Source organism: Corapipo altera, unplaced genomic scaffold, assembly GCF_003945725.1.
Source record: "Corapipo altera isolate COAL_440 unplaced genomic scaffold, ASM394572v1 61305, whole genome shotgun sequence".
Classification (NCBI taxonomy): Eukaryota; Metazoa; Chordata; class Aves; order Passeriformes; family Pipridae; genus Corapipo; species Corapipo altera.
Window position 1 is genome coordinate 4,363,202 of NW_020884909.1, and position 10,511 is coordinate 4,373,712.

Consider the following 10,511-nt stretch of genomic DNA (forward strand, 5'->3'; position numbering starts at 1 on the left):
CTGCCCAGTGCCTAGCTAGGCCGTAATATTAATCTGTTAATAATGCAGCATTTTCAAACTATCTACATCTGAAGGTCATACCAAATGCTTTATGAAAAATGATCCTCAGGATTTCATAGCATTATTGGTTCTTATGACTCATATGTAAAACAAGTAATGCAAGACTGGCTGTTCTCTGCTCAAATGAGAGTGTATTTTTGAAATTGCAGTACCTTGTTAGGTAAAGGAAAAAAAAAAAAGTACTGAATAACTGCTGTTGAGATTTTGCTTATAGTTTTGCCAGTACCTCCTAAACACAGTTTTTGATGGAAGTGTTTGTGCTCCAGAGTGCGTGGGAAGTGGTGACACCTACTGCCCGATGCCAGGAACATTTAGCAAGGTTACATCTGTGGGGAATTTTCGTTCTGGATTTCCTGTTCCCTTTCTTGATCGAAATTCTGTAATGCAGTGCCTTCACAAAATTTAGCGTGCAGGTTCAAATAGTCGGCACTGACTACTTCAGTCTTCCAGTTTTATTTTTTCCCTGTTAGTCTTTGGGACAAGTGTGTGTCACAGATACGTTCCGAGGCCTAATGCTGTGCTTGCATGCAGTATTCCCTACATGACTGAAAAATGGTTATATTCCTGTGTTAATATTTCTGAATTATTATAAACAAACGTGTAAACAGTATGAAAGGCTGGATCTGGGGCTGCTTGCTGCATGTTTGGTGTTTAGGAAGAGGTAGGAGACTCTGTGATAGTATGTGCCAGCAGGAAATCGAAAGGTTGAAACAAGAGAGGGGGACAAGAGGGAAAGAATTTATTTGTAGGTTGTAAATAGGCTGCTGAATGACATTTCCTCCCTTTTTACAGTCTGAATTGGTGGAACACACAGTCTAGCAAACCTCACTCAAAAATTATGCTTTGCTGGGGGAATAAATATTCCTACATTTAAAGCTTGACTCAGCACCAGGTATATGATGCACACACGTATTTGTCTTTTCTTTGCAACATGCAAGGAAACTTTGAGATAAATTTTACCATGTAGGTGCTGAGAGCTGAAGGGGAGAATTATGTTCCTAATTCATTATGACATTCATCTTAATGTGATCAGCATGCTGAGACTCACTACATTCATTTTCCCCAAACTGTTGCCTGTTAGGCTTCTCATGTCTGTTAATAACAGTGTCTCCCCAAATACCAATGGCACACTTCCTTTTGCCAGACAAGACTTGAAAAACACTTGGTTTATTGATCAAAATGTTTACAGGAGGAAGAAGTTGTTCAGATCTTGTTCAGATTTTACCTAATTAGGAACTTTGGAACACATCAGGTGTATCTTGCCTTTGCTCTTTATGCTTTTAAATTGAAATTAGCCAAGGCCAGTAGCATGAGCAATGGTAGTCACATGGGTAACTTCCTAAGAACTGAAGTCCTACAAGCTCAGTGAAGAAGTCAGAGGGACACTGGGACGCTGGGTTTGCTTTCTGCATTTGTCAGCTCTCCTTTACAGCAGAAATGGCCTCATTTACCTGTTGCTCACTGGGCTTTCAGACCCTCAAGAAAAGATGAAAGTTGTTAAAGGCAAATGACTTTTTTTTTTTTTTTTTTTTGCGAATCAATACTTAAGCAGTACTTCTGTCCCTTTGCAGCTGCGTTTACCATGATTGGCACTTCCACGCACTTGTCCGACCAGTGCTCCCAGTTTGCCATCCCATCCTTCTGCCACTTCGTGTTCCCCCTGTGTGATGAGCGCTCCCGGACCCCTAAGCCGCGGGAACTGTGCCGGGATGAATGCGAAGTTCTGGAGAACGATCTCTGTAGGCAGGAGTACAACATTGCTAGGTCAAACCCCCTCATCTTGATGCAGCTGCAGTTGCCTAAGTGTGAGGACCTCCCACGACCTGACACCTTGGAAGCTGCCAACTGCATAAGGATTGGGATCCCTGTGGAGAGGCTCAGCCGATGTAAGTCTGGGTATTTCATTACGGGGAAAAAATAAGAGTTTGTTGCTTCCTTGGCTTGAGTCTGGAAGACTATTTTATCAGTCATTGCTTTTGTAGAGAAAACATGGCTGTACTGGACAACACTGCTTCTATCTTGTTAACACTGACCATAATATTGCACTGTTGTAAGGTACAGTTAGGACAGCAAGGAAGCCTGAAGGGTGCTGCTTAATACCAGAAAGGATTATGTCAACCATTATGGGCTATAAAACTCTGTGTTCACACAACCAGTTTGATACAGGTTTGCAAGGGGCAGCAGCGTGTTTCCTCCACCCAAAGCTCAGTCCTTACCTTTTTGGGTGAGCCACCCCATGCATCTGTGAGCTCTGTTTGCCTATCAATAAACGTCAAACAGTCTGTTGAAGTGTCACTAAAAGATGCATTAAGAAATGAAACAGTATGTTCATTCTTTCTATATGGAAATCCACAAGAATATTAGTCCTATAAATCGCATGTGGGGTGTGATTGTCTTTATTTACACACATACGATGAGTTAAAACATTTATCCTGCTTTCATGAATTTATATTTACATCCAGGATTAGGCAGGCTGCTCTGTTGTCACTAATTGTGTTCAGACAATTTTTCTGACTACTCCATTTTGTAGCAATTAGGCCCCTAAAATATTCAACAAGAAAACCCCAAGAGAGCAGCACTGTTTAAAGTTCAAAGTGTGATAAGATTATTCTAAATATTCATTATCTGAGTCCACAGTTAGGAGCAGGAGTCGTGGCATAAAGGTGGCCATGGAAGACTAGCTATGTGCTTACAAGTTAATAATGTAGTGTAGCTGAGAAGTAGAAGCAATGGAGAAAACCATGACAGAGACTAATCGGCCAGGGAAGAGGTATCAAGCAAAAGGAATGAAAACAAAACCAATAAGGAGTCTGGCAAAAGTTGTCCATGATCCTCAGAGCCAATGGTGCTGCTGCTGGTGGAACAGCTGCAGCTTGAATACACAGTGGTTTTGAAAGAGCTGCATTCCTGAGGGACGGAGAGATCAGAAAAATGGAGAAGGTAATGTTGCAAACATGCAGGAAAATGCATGATTCAGTTCAGATGATTCATGTAGAAGACAAGCATTTAAAGACTGTGAAGAGAGGATAACAGCAAAAAAAGTTGTGGGGTCAGCAGATATGAAAATGATGCATCTAAAGAGAAGAAAAGACTGAATACATTTTTTCCTAAAGAAGAAAATAAGGAAAAATAGGCAAGAGGCATTAGAAAACACAGTACTAATTTCTATAGAAAGTGAGCAGTGTGAAGAAGACGGGAAGATGAGAAATAAAAGTGGCGGGACGTTTACACTGTTGGTATCTGAGGACTTTTCCTAAAGTGGAACTCATATTTCTGATTCTTTTTAATTTATCATGTTCTGTAGCTAAAGGTCCATACATATTCCTTAGTCTCAACTTGCATTTAAAATTAGAAATAGTTGTGTGTGTGTGTAGCCATAGAGCTGAGACACTCCAAGAGAGAATCCAGAATTAACTGGGTGTAAAAGTGCACAGAGCTGAAATTTCGAACCAAACACCTTTCGTTTAAGCCCTGAAGCACCTAAATTTAAGTACTTTTTTGCATACATGGTCTATGGGCCTCAACAGTTTTGGTCTTGCTGTCCCTTGATTGTTTGGGTTTTTGAAACACTTTGCCAAACCCTGTGTTGCAGATCATCAGTGCTACAATGGTTCTGGAGCGGACTACAGAGGGACGGTCAGCGTTACCAAGTCTGGCCACACTTGCCAGCTCTGGGACTCACAGAGTCCCCACAACCATGATCTGACAAGCACACAGTTTCCAGAGCTAGGCGGAGGACATGCGTATTGTCGAAATCCTGGAGGTCAGATGGATGGTCCCTGGTGTTTCACAAAGAATAAAAACGTACGCATGGAACTGTGTGACATACCTTCTTGTAGTATGTATTCTCTTTCTTTTTTCCCCTACTACTGTTCTGAATCCTGTGTAATTTTGAATGCTCCTGATTATTGCAATTTGCTTAAGGGGGTTATGGTTTTGGATGTTTAACTTGCAGTAGCTTTGTTTTCAGTTGTGGGTTTTAATGTTTTCTGGAGATCAGAGCTTGTAACTGAGATAATGGTTACATATTGGAGGCTTAGTCTGAGATAATAATTGATGATAATGCTGCAGTTTGTATTTTGACTTGTCAAATGCCAGATTGGACATAGAAAACATGTCTGGGTTTAAACTGAGCCGAGTTGTAGGGGACCTAATTTTCATGCTGTGCAGGTCATCTATTTCAGGGAAAAACAATCCTTACACCTGCTAGCTGTATCTAGAAATCCCAGCCTTGTGGGACAACTTTCAGTACAAAGCTTTTTATGGCATTTGTCCTTACCTGTCAAACACCTATATGTGTTTGATTTGCTCATGCTACTCAAGGCTATACTGCTTTTGTCCTGTGTGACATATTGCAGGCAGCAAGGATTTTCAGATCCTATAGAGGGAGATATAGCACCATGTCTGGTGGGAAAGACAAACCATTTGTAGTGCAGAAGCAGAGATGGCATAAAAGAGATGATCTTATCAGAAAAGTCCTGCATTAGCTGCTAGTGGCTCTGTACTGCACAACTGATTGCAAAAATAAAAATCACAGCTCTCACAGCTTAATGCTGTTCCACTCAGTTCCCTGTATTAGTACAGACTTCACACATTAACAGTCTTTGGGCATGACAAAGTGACTTATTATTGTGCTTCATTAGGAAGAAAAGCATGTTTCCTGCAGCAAAAGGTATAAATCATGGAAGCCATAAAGGTGGATTGCCTGGATCTTTAAAACTAATATGGAATTTCTTAGTTACTTCACTTTTTTACAGTAACATGATTTGACATTTATAATAAATTTCTACATGGTGTGTAACATGGTGTAAAGATAACACTGGGATGTGGTTGTGGTGAAAGCAGTTGCCACAAATAGCAAAACCGCAGGTTACAGAAAACATCCCAGGCAGTTCCAGAGAACATTTTGGGCATCTCTGTGCTTTCCTAGAGTCTCTAAATATTAAGAGAAAAAGCATTTTAGGAAGGCTAAAGAACAGCCTTATTAAATGTATTGATGGCTCTTTCATTTCTCACTCTTAACATAAAAGCACTTTAATTTTATGAAGTACAGAACAAATAATATCTCTGCTAATGAGAAGTGAGATTTGTTTTATTCTGGGCAGAGGTAGTATCAGTGGAAGTAAAGAATGGGCAAAGTGCTGATAAAATGGCTGAAGCTGTGAGAGAGGGCCAGACTGCAATGTTGTGCTGGGGTTTATCACATTGAGTTCACTGTTTTAGATATTGTCACGGAGACTGCTTGTTTTTTATACCCTGAACAAAATAATGCAATGATTCTCTGGTCTGTATTCTGTAGTTTCCACAACTGGAAGCCTCAAAAAAAAAGGTGAAATTAAGCAAATACTGTTACAGTCAACACATTAAATGTGGGGTTCCTAGTCTGCCTTCATACTGCTAGTTGCTGTGTTCAGTCAAGCTTCTTCGAAATAATTAATGGAAAGTTATGGAGAAGGGGGAGAGGGTGGTGTGACTTCTGTTTTCAAGGTATGGTTTGCTTTTTGTTTAAAATATAGTATTAATAGTCATAATAATTTACTTAACTGTAAAATGTCTTTAAAATACTTATTGTAAGCAGTGAGCCTTTCTGTGCTTGGCAGGTCCACATGACAACAGCAAAATGGGAATCCTCTACATCCTTGTTCCCAGCATAGCCATTCCTCTGGTGATAGCCTGCCTTTTCTTCCTGGTGTGTATGTGCAGAAACAAGCAGAAGGCATCTGCTGCTACACCGCAGCGTCGCCAGCTGATGGCATCTCCCAGCCAGGACATGGAAATGCCTCTCATTAATCAACACAAACAGGTATTCCTTACAGAATTTGCTCAGGCCCACGTATTTCCAAACTGTTATGATTTGAACTGTCTCAGATTGTCTGTGTTCAAACTGAGCCGTGTTGTAGGGGACCTAATTTTCATGCTGTGCAGGCCATCTATTTCAGGGGAAAACAATCCTTACACCTGCTAGCTGTATCTAGAAATCCCAGCCTTGTGTGACAGCTTTCAGTACAAAGCTTTTTATGGCATTTGTCCTTACCTGTCAGTCACCATTCTGCCTGTTGTCGCAGTGACTGGAAATGTTGTTATGTCTGATCCAGTCTGCAGCCTGCAGTTCATTTTTGCTGCTGATAGTGACATGGCCAGTTTACTTGTTTAAAGCATGGTGCACAGTGGGGTTTCTTGTCTAACCCATCAGCCCAAGACAGCTGTTATTCTGATCCCTAACTGAGTGGGGAGCTGAGATGGGGTTCAACGTTTTTAAAGGCTGAGTATTGCAAAGGATATGAAACAAAAATGGCTTTGAACTCCTGTCTGCAGAAGTCAGCTCCTGCACAGGATTTTCTGGGCCAAATAACTCTGTGCTGAAATCCTGTTCAGTGCTAATGTTTAATTTTTAATCACAGCATTTACAAAATGCAACCTTTAAAACACAATGCTCACTTTGGAACAATTGAACAACATTTCTTCAGGAAACTGTAAAGTATTTGATGAATATGACCAATTGTAGCAAATTGGATTGATTTTTTGTGTAAAGGGTAGGTTTAATGGCTGAGCAGGACTGTGCTGCAAATTTTGTGGCCCAGTCCACAGTCTGCTAGCCACTAAAATCAGAGATTGTTCCCAAATCACCTGTTAAAGCCTCTTTCCAGCCTGCCCTACTGCCTCATGCTGCAGTACTGTGTGTGTGAAGCTGTGTCAGCTGCACCTTGCTCGATCAGGGACTCCTCCATCCCATGCTGGTCCGGATGGATCCACTGCAACACCATCACAAACTCCCTTTCTTTCCCTCCCAGATACAGGAGGGAGGCTCTGGGGGTTTCTCACTCTTGGATTTTCAGCCTTTTCCTTAAAAGTACCAGGGAGAAATTCCTTCTTCCTTCTGCTCCAGTTGCACCCCCCTCTTCATTGGGGGTGACACGAGGTTTTTCAGCAGGGGTACTGTACACTGCTGCCCATGGGCAGGGGCCATTCCTGTAGTGTAACAGAGGGAAAAGGGTGGATCTGCTACTGCAGAACTGAAAGAGAGAGGTTTTGTTCCTCCTTCTGCTGGAATGGATGTTTCAGTTCAATTTGAGGCTTCCACCTCCTCAGCCAGTGCTTTTCTGACAGACCTCCACTGAGCAGCTCTGGGCTGGTCTGTAGGGCAAGTACAGCTGCAGTTAATAGATGTCATCATTTGCCAGATTTACTCTGAACCCATTATTCATTTAGCTTGCAGGAAATATGGCCACTCCTTTGTAGAAGTAATTATACTCATTATCTTGCAGCACAATTCAATTTACACTTCTGATAATATTTTAACTCACTTCAAGGTTAACTGTAAAATCAATATACTGATGTGAATATACAAAAAAACCCTGAAAAGTCATTTTGGCCCAGTTTGTCTTGCATTTGGACATCTAGCTACTGGGAGATTTGCTTTAATAAGAGATTCCGGTTGTTTAGGAAACACTGTGATATTTTACTGACTGTCTTTGCTTCATTTCAGGCTAAGCTTAAAGAAATTAATCTCTCCACTGTGCGTTTCATGGAGGAACTAGGAGAGGAGAGGTTTGGTAAAGTCTACAAGGGTCATCTTTTTGGTACAGCACCAGGTGAACAGACACAAGCTGTTGCCATCAAGACACTTAAAGACAAAGCAGAACTGGCTCTTCGTGAAGAATTTAAACATGAGGCAATGATGAGATCACGATTACAGCACCCAAACATCGTTTGTTTGCTGGGAATAGTGACCAAGGAGCAACCTATAAGTATGATATTCAGTTATTGTTCCCACAGTGACCTCCATGAGTTCTTAGTGATGAGATCTCCCCATTCAGATGTTGGTAGCACCGATGATGACAAGACAGTAAAATCCACTCTGGAACCAGCAGACTTTTTCCACATTGTGACTCAGATTGCTGCAGGAATGGAGTATCTTTCAAGCCATCATGTTGTCCACAAGGACTTGGCCACTAGAAATATACTGGTGTTCGATAAACTGAACGTGAAAATATCTGATTTAGGCCTTTTCAGGGAAGTTTATGCTGCTGATTACTACAAACTGATGGGAAATTCCCTTCTTCCTATCCGGTGGATGTCCCCTGAGGCTATTATGTATGGCAAGTTTTCTATTGATTCAGATATATGGTCATACGGAGTTGTGTTGTGGGAAGTTTTCAGCTATGGCCTGCAGCCTTACTGTGGTTATTCTAACCAGGATGTCATTGAGATGATCAGGAACCGACAGATTTTGCCGTGTCCCGATGACTGCCCCACGTGGATATACACTTTGATGTTGGAGTGTTGGAATGAATTTCCTAACAGAAGACCAAGATTTAAAGACATACATAACAGACTAAGAACTTGGGGAAACCTTTCTAACTACAACAGCTCAGCGCAAACTTCTGGGGCGAGCAACACCACGCAAACAAGTTCCCTCAGCACAAGCCCTGTTAGCAATGTCAGCAATGCTAGATACATTGGACCAAAGCAGAAAACTCCAGCCTTCCCTCAACCTCAGTTCATACAAATGAAAGGCCAGATGAGACCTATGGTCCCACCTCCGCAGCTCTACATTCCAGTCAATGGCTACCAGCCAATGCCCGCCTATGGTGCTTACTTGCCAAATTTTTATCCTGTCCAAATTCCAATGCAAATGGCTCCTCAGCAGATGCCTCCCCAGATCATTCCCAAACCAGGCTCCCACCACAGCGGGAGCGGATCCACCAGCACAGGCTACGTAACGACGGCGCCTTCCAACGCGTCGGTGGCCGACAGGGCTGCCCTGCTGTCAGAAGGCACAGATGACACACACAATGGAACAGAAGATATTGCCCAGAATCCTGTCCAGGAGGAGGAGGAGGAAGAGAGCTCTGTGCCTGAAACAGAATTGCTGGGTGATAATGACACACTTCAGATGGACGAAGCAGAAATCCAATCGGAAGCCTAAGGAATTTGGCCTCACTAGTAAGAGCCCCACATCGCTTCCATGCATGGAGACAGTAGATCCTTAGGCTTAATAGAGTGATTTTGATCTGACTAAAACTAAACTAGAAAAGCAACACCAATGTAAAGTGCAGCAGTAATGATATACCAGGTTTACTGACCATTACCACCACTGGATTTTGCAAATATGATGGTATAGAATTGCTGGGTTTAATCTTTTTTACTGTCCTACAGTTCTCGAAAGAAGCTGCTTTTCAGATATGTACTGTTGCTGTGCAACATATTGCAGAGTAGCATTGCACATCGTGTATATCATGATATGTGAGTGTAATGCTAGTGAATTATGCTTAAACCAGTAACACAAAAAGGAATCCAACTATCGTTGCAGAGTTGTTCTAAGCATAAAGAAACACCCTGGCTGTGATGGACAGCTTAGCTTGTAGTATTTATCTCTTTGATGTAATAATGGACATGGGATTGTTGTTTGCTTTTTGAGTCTGAGAAAAAAAAGTTGAGAGTAGCGATCCATGCTTGTATTACAATAACAACAAAAGTAGGGAAAAGGAACATAAAACTGGCTGTGCTGAGTAAGAGCACAGGTCTGTCCAGCCCAGTAGCATGTCTTGAAAGGCCATCGATAATGTCTGCCCAGGGGCAGACTGCAAGGGCAATTTCCCTTGTAGAATTTCCCCAGGGTACTTCCCCAGCCTCCAGCAATTTGTGACTTAGTGACTTCCCAATCCAGAAGTGGATTTTTTTTTTTCTGCTTAATAGCCCTTGATGGAATTTTGTACCGTGAATTTATCCAAATGATTTTGAACTCACATAAACTTAGAGCATCCACAGCATCTTGTGGAAAAACGTGAGAGGAGAGAGGATGGATTTCTTTCATCACTTCCAGTGAATGACTGTGAGAGAAGCTTCTGAATGAGATCATCTGACTGCATTTGTGGATGAAAGTATTCCTTCTCTGCTGTGTATTTTCAGCAGCAAACAGCCTTAATACACTGTTAACCAAAAATGGGGATATTGTAGGGGATATTATAGGTGTGCACTAACTTAATAAATCCAACTTTAATTGCATATTGGTTATCAAGTACAGAAAATGGCTCCACATGTATGTTTCTACTTTGTGAAAGTCTTGGGTTTTTTGAGGGGTTATAGACTTACTTGATTTACCACAATTACTGCTGGATTGCATGTGAAACCATGTTTTTTCCTGCCTTTTTTGGTAAAAATGATCTTTGAACTTTAGAAGACCAAAATAAGCAATACTGTACGAGGTGCTGGTTTTGTGCTTCTATTTGCAGGATGAATCATGTACAGACCTTTAAATGTAATTTATGTTTTACTGCATTTTATATATGTTTTTTCATTGAAATATTTGGATTTTTGAATGAATGACTTTATAACTTAACCATTTACGATATTCATACATGATGAAGTTTTATGGTATTGCCGTTTCACTTTGTTAAACATGCAGACAGGTCCATACATTTCATGACCCTTTCTGTACAAATGCAAGC

General features: G+C 41.4%; 1 protein-coding gene across 2 annotated transcripts in view; it reads left to right on the plus strand.

Moving 5' to 3' along the window:
• ROR2 (receptor tyrosine kinase like orphan receptor 2) overlaps window positions 1-10,068 on the plus strand; it is a 144,663-nt gene extending 134,595 nt beyond the window's left edge. For both annotated transcript variants that reach the window (XM_027653173.1, XM_027653174.1), the window contains exons 6-9: window positions 1,632-1,946; window positions 3,653-3,898; window positions 5,661-5,863; window positions 7,547-10,068. In XM_027653173.1, coding sequence (XP_027508974.1) covers window positions 1,632-1,946; window positions 3,653-3,898; window positions 5,661-5,863; window positions 7,547-8,989 — 2,207 coding nt within the window. In that variant the 3' untranslated portion in view covers window positions 8,990-10,068. The remainder of the gene's footprint in view (window positions 1-1,631; window positions 1,947-3,652; window positions 3,899-5,660; window positions 5,864-7,546) is intronic.
• The last annotated feature ends 443 nt before the right edge of the window (window positions 10,069-10,511 follow it).